This window comes from Rhamphochromis sp. 'chilingali' (genome assembly GCF_963969265.1).
Source record: "Rhamphochromis sp. 'chilingali' genome assembly, chromosome: 19".
Classification (NCBI taxonomy): domain Eukaryota; kingdom Metazoa; phylum Chordata; class Actinopteri; order Cichliformes; family Cichlidae; genus Rhamphochromis; species Rhamphochromis sp. 'chilingali'.
This window is the reverse complement of record NC_137946.1, coordinates 12,299,673-12,317,222: the sequence shown is the minus strand read 5'-3', so window position 1 is coordinate 12,317,222 and position 17,550 is coordinate 12,299,673. Positions and strand designations below refer to the sequence as shown.

General features: G+C 38.5%; 3 protein-coding genes across 5 annotated transcripts; 1 reads left to right on the top strand and 2 right to left on the bottom strand.

The window, feature by feature from the left end:
* Nucleotides 1-120: 120 nt before the first annotated feature.
* On the bottom strand, nt 121-2,411 carry cwc15 (CWC15 spliceosome associated protein homolog). Its single transcript, XM_080867286.1, has 7 exons — nt 2,335-2,411; nt 1,540-1,681; nt 1,233-1,345; nt 1,011-1,111; nt 806-916; nt 566-693; nt 121-461 (listed from the first exon to the last, which is right to left on the bottom strand). Exons 2-7 carry the CDS (start codon nt 1,668-1,670, stop codon nt 332-334), a joined length of 714 nt encoding a protein of 237 aa, XP_080723412.1. The 5' UTR covers nt 1,671-1,681; nt 2,335-2,411; the 3' UTR covers nt 121-331.
* Nucleotides 2,412-6,745: 4,334 nt separating this feature from the next.
* On the top strand, nt 6,746-17,464 carry LOC308387204 (uncharacterized protein). Of its 2 annotated transcripts, XM_080867111.1 has the most exons (10): nt 6,746-6,792; nt 7,324-7,361; nt 7,444-7,555; nt 7,678-7,752; nt 15,134-15,193; nt 15,340-15,420; nt 15,541-16,374; nt 16,486-16,548; nt 16,910-17,012; nt 17,116-17,464. In XM_080867111.1, the coding sequence occupies exons 2-10, from the start codon at nt 7,352-7,354 to the stop codon at nt 17,218-17,220; spliced, it is 1,443 nt and encodes a 480-aa protein (XP_080723237.1). In that variant the 5' UTR covers nt 6,746-6,792; nt 7,324-7,351; the 3' UTR covers nt 17,221-17,464. The 2 variants fall into 2 exon arrangements, with proteins under 2 accessions (XP_080723237.1, XP_080723238.1); XM_080867112.1 differs by lacking the exon at nt 6,746-6,792 and having other exon boundaries at nt 6,824-7,361.
* On the bottom strand, nt 7,354-13,269 carry LOC308387206 (uncharacterized protein). 2 transcript variants are annotated; one of them, XM_080867115.1, is made up of 2 exons: nt 13,126-13,269; nt 7,354-12,357 (listed from the first exon to the last, which is right to left on the bottom strand). In XM_080867115.1, exon 2 carries the CDS (start codon nt 12,347-12,349, stop codon nt 11,051-11,053), a length of 1,299 nt encoding a protein of 432 aa, XP_080723241.1. In that variant the 5' UTR covers nt 12,350-12,357; nt 13,126-13,269; the 3' UTR covers nt 7,354-11,050. The 2 variants fall into 2 exon arrangements, with proteins under 2 accessions (XP_080723241.1, XP_080723240.1); XM_080867114.1 differs by having other exon boundaries at nt 13,028-13,250.
* Nucleotides 17,465-17,550: the final 86 nt, after the last annotated feature.

The window sequence follows — 17,550 nt, the reverse complement described above, 5'->3', positions numbered from 1 at the left end:
TTGTGGAGATGCTAGTTTATATAATCTCTGCCAGCTGAAAAAAAAACCCCCAAAGAAAATAAATGTCTGGTCACATTTTAAAACTGCACTTAACTTTTGACAAATTTCACTCAAAGGATGTCACGTTGACACATTTATATACAGCATGACTGTACAGATGGATACGTGGTTAATAGCATGGATAGATGGATGACTGTACAAGTATTAATCAAGTTCTATACAGAGTTTATTTGAAAAACCATGTACCCTCCGCAACAGAGGGTAGAGGAAGGAGACCAAACACATTTGATAATAAAAACAAAAACAATACAAATGACACAGAGGAAGTCCTCTACTTTACATATTTCTCCATAAATTTCTTGTGAAATTCAGAGCGCAGTGTGTCATTCACAAAGCGTTTCTCCTTCCGTGCTTCGTCCACTCCTTTGGCACAATTCTTGAACACTACGTCATCATCCCACCTTGAATAATATTAAGAAATGAAATCAAGATTAGATTTAAGAGGCCTTTTCCCCAAATACAAACCTCATCCTGTGTTTTTACTGTGTGTATAAGTGAGACATACCTTCTCTTGACTCTGAATGAATTCTGGTTCTGGTTCTGTTGCTGCTGTCCAGCCAAATTAATCAGTGGATTGCCGCTCAAGATATTTTCCATTCGAATTCTCTCCTCCTCTGCCTTTTGCTCTCGTTCCTAAGATGGAAAAAATAATATTTTACTGAATATAAAGAAGTAACATTTCTTATGTTCAAATGTAGCATCTTATTACAGTTAGTGCAAACAGAACAGCCTAAAACAAAGTTACTTTGCGTTCTTGCTCTTCAGCACGCTCTTTTTTAATCTTCTCCAATTCAGCCAAAAGAGCTGCAGTGTCATCATCATCACTATCTTCATCAGAGTCCTCGTCCTCATCATCCTAATAAAATAAAAATAATTATTAAGGGAGATTAATCAGTACTAATCACCACTCAAGTTAAATGCCCAAAATGTCTTGCATTGCAGACACTCACATCAGTGAGAGGATCATCAGCATCAAGGTTAGCAGCTGGAATCTGATCCAGTCTTGGCCTCTTTGAAGATGATGAAGAAGATGATGATGATGTGGTGTGCTCTGGAAAAAATAAGACCAACATAATGCTATATGTGAGAAAATAAATATAATCTAAAATATATTTTACATTAACAGGAAGTCTAATTTCTACAGGAAGTCTAATTTCTGCAGAAAGACCAACCTCTTGGTCCCCTCTCTCTGGTCTTTTCACGTACTGCTACACGCTCCCTCTCCTCCAGCTCTCTGCGAAAGTCACGGGCACGGACCTCCTCGGGGGCATCCTGGGTAGGCTGCCTGCAGAAGGGAGAACATTTGCAGATCAATAAACTCTAATGTTCATCCAGAATGCTTTCTGGAACACTTTCACCACTCTCACAGTGAGCAGACAGATGATGCAGTAGGAACTGATCCGAAAGCATCTTTCCCTCTAGCAAACCAGCCATCAGATCAGGTAATGATAAAACTCCATTCACATTTGATCATCTGACCTGTACTTGATCTTTGTGTGACCTGGAAGATCTCGACTGGAGTACTGCTTGGAGAGAGCACTCAAATCACCTTCTCCTTTACCCCTCCCTCCTCTTGCCGGCTCAAATGTTGGTCTTGCAGCTGTAGTCATCTTTGATGGCTCTGCAATTAGACACAGGGGACATTAAAACTATCAAACAGATGGAAAAGCTGCAAGCAGTAAAAGCAAAAAAGTCACGGTGTCCATTATCAAATTGCAGTTCCCTACAACACAACAGGCGTTTACTCCACTTATGTGTTTTATAGAAAGTCAGAAGGCTCATCTTTTTGGTTTTTAGACAAGCTGGTACAACAGTACCCTTTCCCAAATATCAACCATCCATTCATTAAACCTCAGTGGTGATCAAACCGCTTATAGTTTGCATGTGTTTCCATGTTTGCAACGTAAATAACATTTGAGAGGCATTTAGATTACAAGTTACGTAATCTTCCTAACAAATATCATTTGCTCACATGCTAAAACTCCAGGTCAATCAATTAAACCTATAATTAACAATTCTCTTATTAAACTGCGACTGTGGCATTTTAAACACTTCTTTGTAGGCAAGTAAATGAAAAGAACAAATTAGCCTGCTAGCTGCTAAAGCTAAAACGCTGCTTCCTATAAAAGCCGATGAGGTTGAAAACGACAGTAATTCGAGCCTTCAGTAACACGGATAATGTTTCAGAGAAGTGATATTACAGCCAAAAATAAAGGAAATAAAAAAATCCATTAAGCAGTATTTAAAAATTAGGTTTAAAGCAACAACACTTACAAAGCCGCTACCACACGACGAAAGGAACGCTGATACAACAATCAACGTCACTTCCGGGGAAAAAAAGATGTGTTCAGGAACACTCAGAGAAAATAGCGTGCGAAATATGAGACATTTTAAACTTCTTACATCTCAACACAGCGTTGACACGACTAGGGTGTACGCATATAACTTAACAAATATGCTACAGCCTCTCCAATTTTTATTTTGCTTTCACTTCACTTTATTATTTTTTATTTCACTTCCAAAAGACTGATAGACTAAACTGACTACAGGGGCATCAGCGGAGGAGTGACCTGTCTTCTATAGTGCATTGTGTTACAGTGAAGTAGTGATGTGTCAGTTGCAAACGAAATGGCTCTTAATGAGCCGGGTCTTTGACGTGAACGACGCGAGCCGCGGGGTTTTTTCTTTCCTTCTCTCACCCTCTCTCTCACCCTTTTTTCGGCTTCACTCCACACTCGAGCCTTGTGCCTTGCGCTGGGCAGAGGGGGGAGGAGCAGTAGTTACACTCTCAGTAGCACAGGAACAGAGCAGGAGGGAGAGAAAGAGAGCCAGGGACAACAACATCACATTAGAAAGGTATAGTAATCATCCACAACTATTTTCAGTTGCAGATGATAAAGGATTCAGAAAGTTTATTTATGCAGGCTCATATGACAGAGAATATACATCTTCTTTTTGTTTTCATATTTTAATTTATATTTAATTGTGTTGTGGTTTTCAGCGTTTTGTGTTGTTTCATTTTAAATTTGTTTAACCCTTTAAGACCTACCATAGAACCAAGGCCACCAGAGCTTACTTTATATTTTTACATGCTGTAGTGCCATTTTTGGGAGCATTTCAAGTTGCTATACATCAACACAACTGTTATAGCCCATATTTTAATAATATGTATGCATTAAGTCCATAGTAACTACATAAATTGCAAAAAAGTGCAATAAACTACAAAAAAATTGAAAATCGTTTTTTTTTTTTTTTACATATATTTCTACTTGGAGAAATTTAAGAGGTTTATCTTTCAAAACTTTAAATACAAAAAAGTTGCAAAAAATAGTTTACAACAGGAAATTTTGAGTGTCTTCATAGTTTTATTTTGGAGATACACCAATTTTTATATACTGCAGGAAAAACGAAAAACAATCCTATGATGCAAATTTGCAAAGAAAACAGCATGTGCATCAAAATAAACTATTTTAAGCAGTGTTCTAAGCATCCCAGCAACTATTCAGAAAAGCATAAAGTCAAACATGACTTATAAAAACACCAGTATAGGCTTTTAAGGCCTACAAGTAAAAAACTACATTTTCCGCGAAAATGACGTCACTCCCGGTTTCGGGCAGGTAATGGAGGACATGTGATTGTTCCGCTGACGTCTGTTTCAATGTGGGAAGTGTTACGAATAGCTGATCGGATCGGCAAAGTGTGTTTCTGGAATATTATGTTTTTGTTCCTGCAAGCGCTTTTTATGCAATATTTGCAAAGCTATAAGTGGAAGGAAACCATGACCTAGGACAAGCTGATGGCATAAGATGTAAGTACAACTCCTCCGGTTTCATATGCAAAAAAAAATTATTGCGCTAGCTTACGCAGTTCCGGTTCTACAGGGATTTAAAAATAGTTACGCAAAACGGAGCGTGCTGCTCTGATCGGCTTTAAAGGGTTAAAAGGAAAAAGCTGAAAATTTAAATAGTTAAAAGTTGAACTGTGACTAGTTGGTTTTTGAATTATATGATTTATTTATTAGATTTTATGTGGAGTGAATAAATAAAAGTATATTTATGGTGGCCCCTAGAGATAAAGTGCATACAAACTCCAAAACACGTAAAAACTCCAAAACATGTAAAAACACAACAGAAGTGCTCCAGGATGCCAGGCCCAGTGTTGACCTTTAGTTACCTAGAAGCTACACAAGCCAGCAAGTACCAACAACCGGATTTGGTGTGTGGTAGTAACAGGTAAATGAACTTTTTTTTAAAATTATTTGAATATATATGAGTGCTTGTGTATAAATACACAAACAATACACATATGCTTTCAATTGTGTAATTTAAGTGATCTAGGTAGCTCTGTTTTGAAGTTCAGTTAACGCTAGAAATGTGTTTTGGAGTTTGTACATGCTTTGCCTCTAGGGTCCACTGTATATATTTATATATAAACATATATAAATAAAACGACTTTTTTTTACATTAGTAATTCCTTTTGTGCATAATTTTATATTATTGTTAATAATAAATTAATTAAAGCAACAAAACAACCTGAAGAGCCGGTTCGGAGCCGAAAGAGCCGGCTCTTTTTAGTGAGCCGAACCAAAAGAGCCGGTTCTCTAAAAAGAGCCAGAAATCCCATCACTACAGTGAAGGAGTTAAGGGAGGATGCTGTTAAGTGCAGAGCTCAAACAGATGCGTAGAAAGTGCATTCAAAGCACAGCCTCCCTGTAATGGTATCACAAACAACTCTAACACAGTACATTCAGTAGTTTTGGAGTAGTGTTGCTACACTCACCAAAATTGCTACTGCTATTCTTATTATTAGTAGTAATACACCTTACTTATGTTGAAAAAGACACACAGTTTTAACGTTGGCCCCTTTATGTGTGTGACATGCATTTTCATGACACAAAAAAATGTACACTCCTTCATTACTAATTGTACACATCATTCACCACTTCGATGGTTTCTCTTTTATCTCGATACTGTTCTGTGAGAGAACCAGGAAAAGAAGTGGTTCTACTGGATTCCACTTAACGTTCAAATATTTTCTGTCTAAGCAGCAATACTTTTATTTGTAATTTTATTGTATCTTTATTTTGAACATGTTTAAATAGACAAACAAGCAAATCAAAACTAAAGGAAAGCAAAACAATAATAATTATAAATAACTTACATGTTCAAAAAGGAGTAGGAAAAAGCATAAGCTTATTTAATCCCACCACCTTTCCACAATTTAGTAACTAATAGTCAACACTTTTTCTTCCTGTCCATGCACTACCCATCATAAATTCTTCCTTACAATTTGTTACATGTATTTGCTTTTATAACGTGAGTAACACGTCAAAAGATATACAAATTTACAGATATATATACTTATACTTGTGCACCCACACACACACATCCATCCCTATTGTGAAACTTTACAAACTGAAGTAAGGAAACTGGAAAAGTAAAAAAGAATGACACAGTTACAAAAAAAAGTTAAACATTTTCATGGCATCTCTACAGGTTTTGAGTTAGCCTCAGTGAAAGAAAGCGAATACTCTTACGTTTAAAAACCTGAAAAGTAAATGGACCAGTTCTTATATACTGGCTTCTGCTCTACCTGAGCACTCAAAGGACTTTATACAATATGTTTATTCACACATAAAGTACTTCCTGTCTAACACTCACACTCCAATGAACACATTGGAAATAACTCAGGGTTCAGTATCTTGCCCAAGGATGCTTTCGGCATGCAAACTGGAACAGCCAGCAATTCAACCACCAACCTGCTGTTTACCCTATGAGCCAGTCATAACAAGAACTAAAAACCGCATTAATTTCTTTTGCACACAGAGTCCCCTGTACACCCACAGACCAAAATGTGAATATTTCAGTTTATTAAAATGTAAAGTAAACATCAAATAATGAGGTTAAGCTTTTCTCTGTGCCCTTTTATTTTCACTGGAGAGAATGGGCATTTCGGTTTAAGGATTTTCAATGTAAATATTATTAAAAAGGTCTGATGAGACAGTAGATTAAATTCTAACAACTCTGAGATCTGGTCCCGCTTGATTCCTAGAAGCCTACCAACTGGAACAGTATGCTTGTGAAAGAAAGTCTTTGTTGTGGGTGAAACAATACTACAAGCTTTTTATATTTGAAAAAAAAAACTTTTGTGGTTAATGATATGCAGGTTTTCAGTTGTCTACTTTTTTTCAAAGGCTATTGTTCAGTGATGGGCAATTAATTTTCCCATGGGACCACATGAGAAACTGGGACTGTTGTGGAGGGTCTCACCAATAAGTGTATAAAGAGATTACATTAATATTGAGCAGAATTGAGTTCAGTTTAATCCCCTGCTATAGCCATTAGTAGGAAAGAAAACAGCATCAAGTACTAACCTGCAGGGTTCATTTAAATACCTTTAAGCTGTCAGGCAGGTTATAAAAGCCTATTTTTAATTTGCTTCTTAGCAAAGACTGAAAATCTCACTAGAAAACATCTCTGGAATGTGACCTCTCACACTCAGAAAAATCGAAACCACAAAACAGTGCTGCCCCTCTTATCACCCAGCCTATCCGCTTGCTCAATGAGCCTGTGTAGCATCATCCAGGTGCGGCACTTCAAAACTAACAGGGGAGGGGGGCGGGATCTGAAACTGCAGGGGGTGGGGGCTCTGGTGGAGGTATTTCTGCCATCTTATTTGCGTGTCACAGAGACCCGGAGGAGGACCGGCACTGATCTGCTCTGACACAAACAGGTGAGAACACAATACGGCACAAAAATGTTCGTGGCCTGTGTGAGGAAGGCCTCATTACCAAATCTGAATTGCTTTCCTTTTCTATGAATAATGAATTTGACCTGCTTAATTGGGGCTGGCACATCTCCAGAAAGATTCATCACAAGAGATTAAAGCACTAAGCACAGGTCAAAATGTTAACAGGCGCTTGAAGAGAATACAGAACAGATGCGCAATATGACAAGATGCAGAGAGACTGGGGAGAGCACGAGATACATTTGTTAATAGTGTTTACAAGCAGATTAGATTTTTGCACAAGTTTTATTGTGGAATGTCTTCTGGTATGCTCAAATGGTTTTATTCAGATAATAATAACTGTCCACATGTGTTAATAACAAAGCGTAAATGCTTCAATATCACTTTATCATGGTGGATGAGTTTTTTGTGTATAGGAATACAGCTTTACAGGTTGCGAAAGGGGGTGAGTTGGGAATGAGTGTAGAGTATGACAGATAAAACGTACAGAAAGTTTATCATCAAATATTTCCTCAGGTTGAACATCTGAGAAAACATCAGCAGCATGTCAAAAGGTGAGTATTTGATAAGATTAAACATGGAAGAAAAAACTATTTCTTGGTATGCAGTACTGATAAAAGTGTGTGTGTGTTGTAGATATTAACAGAAGCCAGGTGCTTCAAAACATCAGGGTGCGGTCTACATTAAAAAAGGACGGCAGCTGGATCCAAAGATCAAATGATGCCAAGAAAGAACAAGACACAGCGGGGTACTCACAGTGATTGAGATGCAACTTCAAAAATTGAGTTTTAAAATTTTGTTTTTTTTAATTGAAAGGGATAATTGAAGCTGTCCTGTCTCAGTGTCACAGCAACCTCTTCTGTGTTGCAGAACGAACACAGATGTGGAAACTAAACCTATTCCAGCTAGGAGTTCACAAGTCCGGTTGGCAGCCAGGAGATTTGAGTGAGTGCTGCGAAATTATTTTAAAAAAGAAAAAACACTTTTGAATGTAAACGTTGCTCAGGCACACCGGATTTAACTGACAAATACACAGAAATGGTAAAACAAACAAACAAAAAAAACAACAACTTTCATTTCTAAGGTTTCAAGCATCCGCACATATGAAAAATAATAGTCTAGTCCTTACCATGGCTTGGTAAATATAACTTCAGATGAACTTTAAAACTTCACATATTACAATATGGTTTTTTTTTTTAAAGACAACAACAAAGCAAAAATGCAGAAGTAGTGTGTGAAGAACTAAGTACAGCCTTATCACCAAATTCGCCCTAAGGTGCTTAGAGAAATCAAATCAGAGTCTATAGGCCTCAGTTAGCATGCAAAATGTTAAAATTTGTGACAGTGCAACCAGGAAAAGACTGAACAACAGAAGTGGAGATGTCTGACCATAGTGTGTAGTTTCATGTTTGGTAAAACACCCCCCAAAACAAACAAACAACAACAAAAAAAATGCACAAACATTTTATAGCAACTCTTAGGCATGTTGGTGGACGGGTGATGATTTGGGCGGGTTTTGCAGCCACATGAAGTGGGCACCTTGATATCACTAACTTGACCATGATGAACTCCTCTGTATACCAAAGTATTCTAGAGTCAAATGTGAGGGCATCTGTCTGACAGCTACAGCTTGTCCAAAACTGGTTCTTTCAACGGGACAATGAATCCAATCACATCAGCAACTCTATAACAGAATGGCTGAAAAAGAAAAAAGGCAACAAGTTAAAGAAAAGTGGACCAAAATTCCTCCGCAATGATGTGGCAGATTGATAAAGTCATACAGGAAGCTATTCAAGTTATTGTTGCTAAAGGTGGTTCTACCAGCTACTCAGTCACTGGTTGTTCTTTTCACACACTCCTTCTGCATTTTGGCTTAGTTTGTTTTTTTTAAACCGTGTAATACGTCACGCATTGTTGTTCGTCTGAGGTTGTATTTCAGAAACTTTAAGAGCATGATTTACTTTCAATATGCCCTCATATGTAAACCTCAGAACTGACAGAGGCCATAAATTTTTACCATGACTGTAAATCTATTTTTTTTAAAAGAAAAATAATGTAAAACTTAAATATTAGACCCATGTGTATGGCACCACACAGTGTGGTGGCAGTTCTGCAAGTTAAACTCAAATTGTCCTTCGACTGTGCTGTGTCATTGAATCATAACTAAAAATATTCCAGGCTTCAGGCACAAATCACCATCTGTGATATTAACATACAGTACAAAAACATTAACTTAGCCCTGGGCATCTGTACCGCATCCATAAAACTCTAAAGTACACTGCAGTGTGACCTACACTTAAGCTGGTTGATCAAACGTTAATCTTACTGGGGTGCTTCCCTGTATGACACATGCGTATTTTTTCCTTGAATACTGTAGCAAAAGCTTTCTAGGGAACAACTTAACATATGAGATTGTTAATTATATGGTATGTGACAAATGTTTTTCCAGCTTTGTTAAAAAAAAAAGGTTAATGTTAATATTAATACCCCTGTGCATTAAAATTATGATTTTGATATAGGCATCCAATAATTATAGTCATATACAGAGTTATTTTATACAGGTAATAGAACAGAAAGATGTTCTTCTGCTTGGTTGCACAATATTTCTACTAAATAAAGGATACGTCAGCCTTAGCTGCCTGACTATTGTCGGCAAATGTATCAATTGCACTGACATTACATCACTCAGCCTGAACATGTACATAACACAGACACACACACACACACTCAACTATGGCTACAGCAAAATTTTGTAAATTATTAAGGTTATGGACAAATTTTTGCTTCAAACACATTTAAAAATATCTTTATTCTAGATGTCTGACTTTTCCCCCTGAGATCACGTAGGGTTCATTCTTCCAGGTGAACAGAAAGAAGCAAATTATTTAAAAAGGTCTTGGGTTTACTTTTATATCAGTTTCTGTGTTCACAATTATTCAGGATACTTATGTTCACAGGCCACTTTATTATGTACACCTTGCTTGTACTGGGTTGGACCCCTTTTCCTCCAGAACTGTCTTAATTATTCATACCATAGATTCAACAACATGCTGGAAACCTTCCTGAGATTATGATCTACATTAACATGATAGCACAGTGCTGCCATGTGATTGGCTGACTTGATATATGCATTAATGAGAAGCTAAACAGGCGTACCTAACAAAGAGGCCAGTAGATGTAAGTAAAGGAACAACAGAATCACATGTACAATTTTAAACTATTTAGGGAAAAAAAGACAACAACCGTTGGAACCAAAAATGGACATATTTTCTTTGACCTCCAAAGAAAACCATGACAACAGCAGTAGGTGTATCATATTCTACAGCTGCATCATCTGTTGATGACACATCCTTCAATAAATGGTTCCAACTTCCACTCAAAATCAGTCTGGTAGTTAAGAGGCTTGATTGTGCTTCAGAGACATCTTGCACAGCATAAAGTGTAGTTATCAGACGTCTACAACAGATAACATATGAAAATGTGCCCAAGCTTTAAATCCATTCTTTTATCCGTTCCAGTGTGTTTGAGATAATCGAGTGAATTTGTCACATTACTTAGATACATAAAACAAATGACAGAGTGAAGCACCGGTGTTATATCTGTGCAGAACTGCTCGGGCAACTCACACCTCACAGCCTCCCCTCCCTCACTTGCTGTCAGAGACCACTAAACTGAAATCATGCCCCTTACCAATGATGGTTAGCTTCGCTACCTGACTGGCCAGCAATACCAAAAAAAGATGGCACTGAATATCTACAAATGTCCTTTTGCTCACAATCCCCTAGGCTGAAGCAACTTGTGAGTGCTTTGCAAGTGTTTTTCTTTTATGGGTCACTTAATTTAAATGGCTTGCCATCCAATAATTCACAAGAAGATGGAAGCATTTATGAAGAGAAATTACAGATTTTTGTTAAGCAGAAATATTTCCTCTATTTTTCTTTTAATATCCTTTTGAAAATCATGTTCACCTTGGGACTCCCAACCCATTGAAAACCACAGTTGTGCAGCATTCAAACATTATTACCAGATAACTAAAACTGAGCTCATTGTTGAGTAGTAATTAATAACAATGCAAGCCTTCCTCAAACAGGGCTCTCTGCAGGGAGGCAGCAGGAGGTGGTTCACTATATTAAAAAACAGGACTGTAATTAATTCAGTATTTTGAAAGACAGAACGAGCCTGTGTTCATTTCTGCTTTGCTCAATTATGCAGTCAATCACACTTTCATTTTTATAGCGATGAATTAGGAAGACGGCCCAGCATCTGTGAGGTCTCCTACAGTGTGCACTCCCGGCACTGGTGTTGACAAGGAGGGTGCAGCTATCTGGCCAGGGTGGTGGGCTGATATCATGTGTCTGTCACAGATGGTGAAGGGGTTCAGTGGGTAGATCCCAGATTTCCTAAAGCCTTCCTTCACAATTCTCACACCTTCCTCCTCCTTTGCTACCTGATATGTTCCTTTGAAAACCCCTGAGAACTCCTTTTTGCTAACTGCAAAGTGGGTGTCAGTAGTGTAGCCGTCGCCTAGGAATGAAGCAAAGTGCTGCTTGAGGACCACAAAGAGACCGTCATTGAGTGGCTGGAGGATGTGGGAGCAATGAGGTGGGAGGCACAGAAGAATGACATCCTCCTTACGAGCTGTTTCCACCACCTCCAGGTTCACGGGTGACTTGTGGCCATCGAAAATCAGCAGCAGTGGACGCTCCTTTGGTGCGTGCACGAGAAAATGTTTGAGGAACCATTTCTTAAAGAGGTCTGAATTGATACATCCCGAGTCTGACCACCCGTATAGGGCATTCGGTGGTCCTTGTGTCTTGTAGCATACTCCCCCTGGATAGGCCTTTGAGTAGATTATAAATGGGGGGATGTCCTCTCCAACCGCATTAAAGCAAGCCAAGACGGAGACATGGTCCCTGGAGCCTGGCGCTGGCTTGTAGCCTAGACCGACAGATTTGGGGAGAGTCACCCTCTTCCTACTCAGCTGAAAGTCTGTGTCATTGCAGTTGAAAATTTGGTGAGGCTTGTCTATGAGCTCATGAGCATCTACAACAGTCCTCAGGAGGTGAAAAAACTGATCTACTGCTTCCTTTCTCACTGACACAGTCCTCCCACGGACAACATTGTCTGCTGGCTGAATAGTGATGTTTTTCTCTTGTCTCTTTCTAAAATTGAGCCACCATGTCTGGCCCAGTTTGGAAAATGCCACCCTCCGGTGTTGCCGCTTATAAATTGACGATGCGAAGGACACCAGCTGCTGCTTTGTAAGTGGGAATCCATGCCTGGACATGTATAAGGAGAACTCGACCAACAACTCCTCATCAGCAGATGTTATAAGCTGAGCCGGGCCGCTACGGCTCCCAGGGGTCACCCGTCCACTGACTCTGTCCCCCAGTGAAGATTTAGGGACTCCAAACTCCTTGGCGGCTTGTCTCACTGTGCACCTGCCTGACTTGACCTCTATCAGTGCACGCTCCATGGCGTCCTCTGTCCACCTCTTCTTTTTCTTCCTACCGATTTTATCAAGGTGATTTCTCGATGGCATTTTCCCCCCTAAGGCAACACAAGAAAATACTGAGATGAACCATACAAGTAAAAATCCGACAGCCACAAAGTGGCCTGGCTAAGCACCAAAAAGAATCACAAATCACATTGACATTGGTATAAGCTTACTAATTAAACACATTTTTACTTTACCAGAAATAATTGCTTTGTACTTTGTGTAGTTGGAGTTTATTGCAGTCCTTCAGCGCTCATGACAACCAGATATAAAAGGCTCGAGTTTGTTAGTCACCTATAAAGCTGACTTTATTAAACAGGTAATGCATTTTTAGATCTCTAAGCTCACTTCAATAAGAATAAAAGATCTTGCTATTTTTGTTGTTTTTTTGCTTAAAAGGGGCCCAAAGCGATGTTTAGAGCCTGCACTAATGTATTGAAATAACAAGGAACAGAATGCCATTTAAGATTTTATTTTTTTAACCGGGCCTAAAATAATATTTATGCTATATTTTGTTTTGAAAAACACTGTATCAGTGTTAAGTAACCTGATAGGCTTATGTCAAGTTTCTTTCAAAACCTGGTGGAAAGCATCGGGAAGTAACATTTTTGGAGGCACCTCATTTAGCTCTAAAAATGATACAGCAGGCCACATGAATTTTCTATTAACTACTATTATGTTTTTTTATTAAAAGTAAAAGTCGTAAAATACGAAGCGACTTACTCGTCTCGGACCGTGCTGGTATTATTTTTGATGTAAAACAGCAGACGTAAGGACTGTGGTGCTATTTTGAGACGATACTACACTTGAAAACAGCCCACCTGGGTAGTGTTGATTCCACAGTGGCCACTGATATGTCTGCTAGTTACAGAGAATTAAAATAATGCTGCTACATTTGACTATCGCCGTTAACTTTTCCGCTTAGCAATATGCTACTACTTTACGAAGCCGGGGAAAAGCGGAACAAGACCGGAAGTATTTCCACGACGCTTTCAAAATAGAGGTATCAAGAAAATAAGAGCCCAAGCCTATGGAGACGCTGACCACTGACCAAATCAATAAATTGCACTACAGTGCCCTTGTAATGATAATCAGCTAGGCAGCATTGTTGTGAAAAAAAATATTTTTCTCCCTTCTTGATTTATTTATTTTATTTTTTGTACATATTTGTCACACTTACATGTTTCAGAACAACAAACAAATTTTAATATTAGACAAGGATAACCTGAGTAAATACAAAAACAGTTTTTAAATGATCCTTTCCTCTATTAAGGGGGAAAAAATGTCCAACACTACCTGGTCTTATGTGAAAAGTAATTGCCCTCTCGTTGTGCCACCCCTGGCAGCAGGAACTGAAGCGTTTGTGATACTGCAGTTCTTTTAATTTAGCCACACTGAAGGGCTGAACAGTCTAATAGAGAACATGCCAAAATATCTCAATTGGATGTAAGTCCCACTTTGTCTAGGCCACTTTAAAACCTTTCCAAAAGGGCTTGCTGGTGTTTTTCACTTCTTATCCGTACCTTGTATATTTGTGCTGCTACATAAAGCATAATGCTTACATCATTGTTCCATTAATTTATCACACCACCACCACTGTTGATGTCTTGATGATTTGGTGTTCTTTTATGAATATATTAGAATTTATTCACCTATCTATCTATCTATCTATCTATCTATCTATCTATCTATCTATCTGTCTGTCTGTCTGTCTGTCTGTCTGTCTGTCTGTCTGTCTGTCCGTCCGTCCGTCCGTCCGTCCGTCCGTCCGTCCGTCCGTCCGTCCGTCTGTCTGTCTGTTTTTCTTTCCCAGATTATCCCAGCAAACACTGTTATGTTCTCCTTATTTGGAGTAAAACCAGAGACACCGCTATGAAGAGGCCTCATGAAGCTTAGCTTCCCCAAAGTGTTCTTACCAACACTAACCCAGCAAACACTGTTATGTTGTCCTTATTTGGATGTTCCAAAATTAAAAGTTGTGCTGATGTCTTAGCCATCTGCTGTACCTTTCGCCCTTTCGGCCTTTTACACATCTGTTCCCTGGGTCTGATGGTTCAAAGTCCATAAACATTTTCTATCAAGTCAGATTTTTTTTTAACAGAAATAATAGAAATGCACTAAAAAGATAGACAAATGTGTGTATACTCGCTGTTTTAGATGACCGCAATTGACACAAGTCATAAACCTTCTGAATTAATAGTTCAGTTCACACACTCATGAATGACAAACACCACATGTTTTGCTGTCACTTGTTAAGCTGCAAAGGGACCATTACCTCACAGTTTGTTGTGTATACAGCATATTCTTCTGTATCAAGAGGCTTTGCTCCTGCGGGAAAAGTTAGATTTTAGTTTGTGTGTCTCTCATTTATTACCAGCCTCAGCCACCACTTCACTGCAACGTGTCTGGTGATATTTACACCATTAATAAACATTGTGTTGACATTTAAGGCCTTATTTGTTAGCTTTGTTTCATCAATCACTGACTTCACATGCTCAGAATGCTCATCCTTCAATGCAGGTTGCACTCTTCATACAAATTTTTTTTAATGTAAGTTATGGATGAACGTTGTTTATATAAGAGATTCTGAAACTCCCAGAATACTGCTGACGCTGTATTCATTAAGCAAGCACTATATATGATAGCTAATGATGTACATTTATATTATTGCTCACTAGAGACATCAGTCACTACTCTAATGTGGAGCATTTGGCTTAGACTTTATTTCTGAGCCAACATAGTTAGGTGATGAAATCTCTTATTGGTTCTGAAGAAGCAATTAAGAAAATATAAGGCTTTCTCTTTTCTCTTCTTATTCGTACCTTGTAGAGCAATAGATCCTCCACCAAGTTCTCCTCTTCAAAAGGCAGAGGTCATTTCATCTGAAGGGTATGTTGGTGCTGAATGTAAATTAAACTGTGCAAAACCTGAGCAAATATTTACTGCTTCTCTGCAAATCTGCATATTTCAAGCTTAATCTCAGTTAAATCTGAACATTTAAACCAAATACTCAGTGCTTTATTTGTCTGTTTTAGGAATTCAGCTAATCAGGCAAGTGCTGAAAATATTTCAGCTCCGAAAGACACTCGGCCTGAAGGCTCAACAGTGAAGATAGAGTTAGTATACGAGACTATAACTGGAAGTGTTAAATTCAAAGATGCTGAGTGTTTGTTATTTTGCTTACAAATCAAATTTTTTGTTGCAAAGTGGGGAAGAAGTAACACTCTCTTTTACAGGCCTCAACCCCCCACAAAAGCACCTATTCAAAATATTAATGCACAGCCAGAAAAGACATTTACTGAAGCAACTGCAGAAAACACGGAACAACATGCTGATGCACCAGCTGACACCTGTCACAATGAGGATAAGGCCTCCGCAGATGCTGATGTGAAAAATCCCCCTGCAGAAATCTCTGCTGCGGAAGGCACAGTGAGAGAGAGTAGTGAGAGTAAAAGCACCGCTGGAGTCTCTGGAGAATCTGTAATCAAAACAGAACCGCCGAATACAACTAATTTAGAGCACGCAGGAGTAAACATGTATGGACCACCTGCTTTGGCAACATCGGGAAAAGAAGCTTCTCTCCAAGGCGGTGTGGAAACACCCGCTGTAAGTGATGCAACACCAGAAGAAGAAACTGCTCTACAACACAGCACCATATCAGTCACCGACACTCTGCCTGCACCATCTAGTCAATCCGATGCTGACACTGCCAAGGGTGTGGAGTTTAAAGTCGAGTGTGCACCACCCTCTGAGCCGGTTTTTAAAAGCGGAACTGAAGAGGCGGTTGAGCGCGAAGATGAAGGCACTGTTGTTGAACAAAGTTTTGATCCAACACCTAAGACAGCAGCAGACTGTGACAAAGAGTTGAACATTGAAGATGCCCTTGACCAAGTAGCTGCTTCAGATGCAGAAGGTGTTTTGGATAACACAGAGCACGCAGCTATTAGACTGACTGATGCTTCAGATGTGGAGACGGCCAAGGCTGAAGCTGTTCCTAAACCTGTGGAAGATCCAAGACAACCCCACTCTGAGGACTTCAAACCAAACCAAAAGTGTGATGATAGCCATATGTGAGTGTTTTTATTTAAAAAAAATAAAGGAACAGTAGAGTATTCAGTGTTGTTCGCATATTTTTATTTGAGCACTAAAATCATCCTCATTGTTTGTGACTGTTTTTGTAGTTCTGATGTGTCTCAAAAGCCTGCAGAGGACGTAAACTCAACAAAAACTCTGAATAAGCCCATGTAAGTTTCTCACTCTTACTGTACATAGTTATACAACACTCAAAAAATATCTATCCCTAAAATGTTGACATTAAGTAATTTGATTACATGTAAATTTTCCAAGTGGTTTAGTTACATACATTAAATGTAAAACGGTAATTTAATGGACTCTGGTCATGATTGTTATACATTCAGCATATCTTCCTTAATTGATGAAGTATTTGAATAAATTCACTTTTGATTTCATATATTTCAGTTACATTTAGTCAAAATTATTGCTTTGTGTTTATGAGAGCCAAGAATGGTTTTTTTTTAGTGTACATAAGTGTAAAAATGAATAAGGTTCATAACCTTTGCTTTGTTTTTTAACCACCTGCTTCAGTCATGGCAAATCTCCTTGTTACTTCTGCAACCAAATCATTAATGGAAATGTCAAGATCATGTTCAGTGAGCCCTCGATAAACTGCCACCCAGACTGTTTAAAGGTTTGTTATGTTTTCTTTTGTAAAAATGCTGTATATCTGTGCTTTTATGATATCCTTTCACTATCTCTCGTACATGAAATTAACACTGAGTATGCTTTTGCAGTGCGGGGTTTGTGCTAGGGCCCTTGGAGATATGCTGACCCCCATGTTTTTGAAGGACCAAGTGATCCAGTGTGGAGTGTGTTTTTCAAAAGCGGTTAAGAAATGATGCCTATCTGGGACAAATATGTTTCCAGAAAATAGTCCAAGCATACCTTGATGAATGTGCTGTCCATTATTTCCCATAACTTCCCTATCGACTTCTTCTTTCTTTCTTTTTCTGTCACAACTGTATCCAGTAAAAGGGCAGTATATTGTTATGATTAATGATTCTGCAATGAAAAGGATAAATTAAAAATACAGCAAAAAAAAAAAAAAATACCAGCAATGCAACTGTATATGGCTAGAATAAAATTCCACGCATCAGATTTAAATGTTTTAATGAGCCTTAATTTCAAATAAGCACACACAAGTCTAAGTAGCAGGGCTACACGCTAAA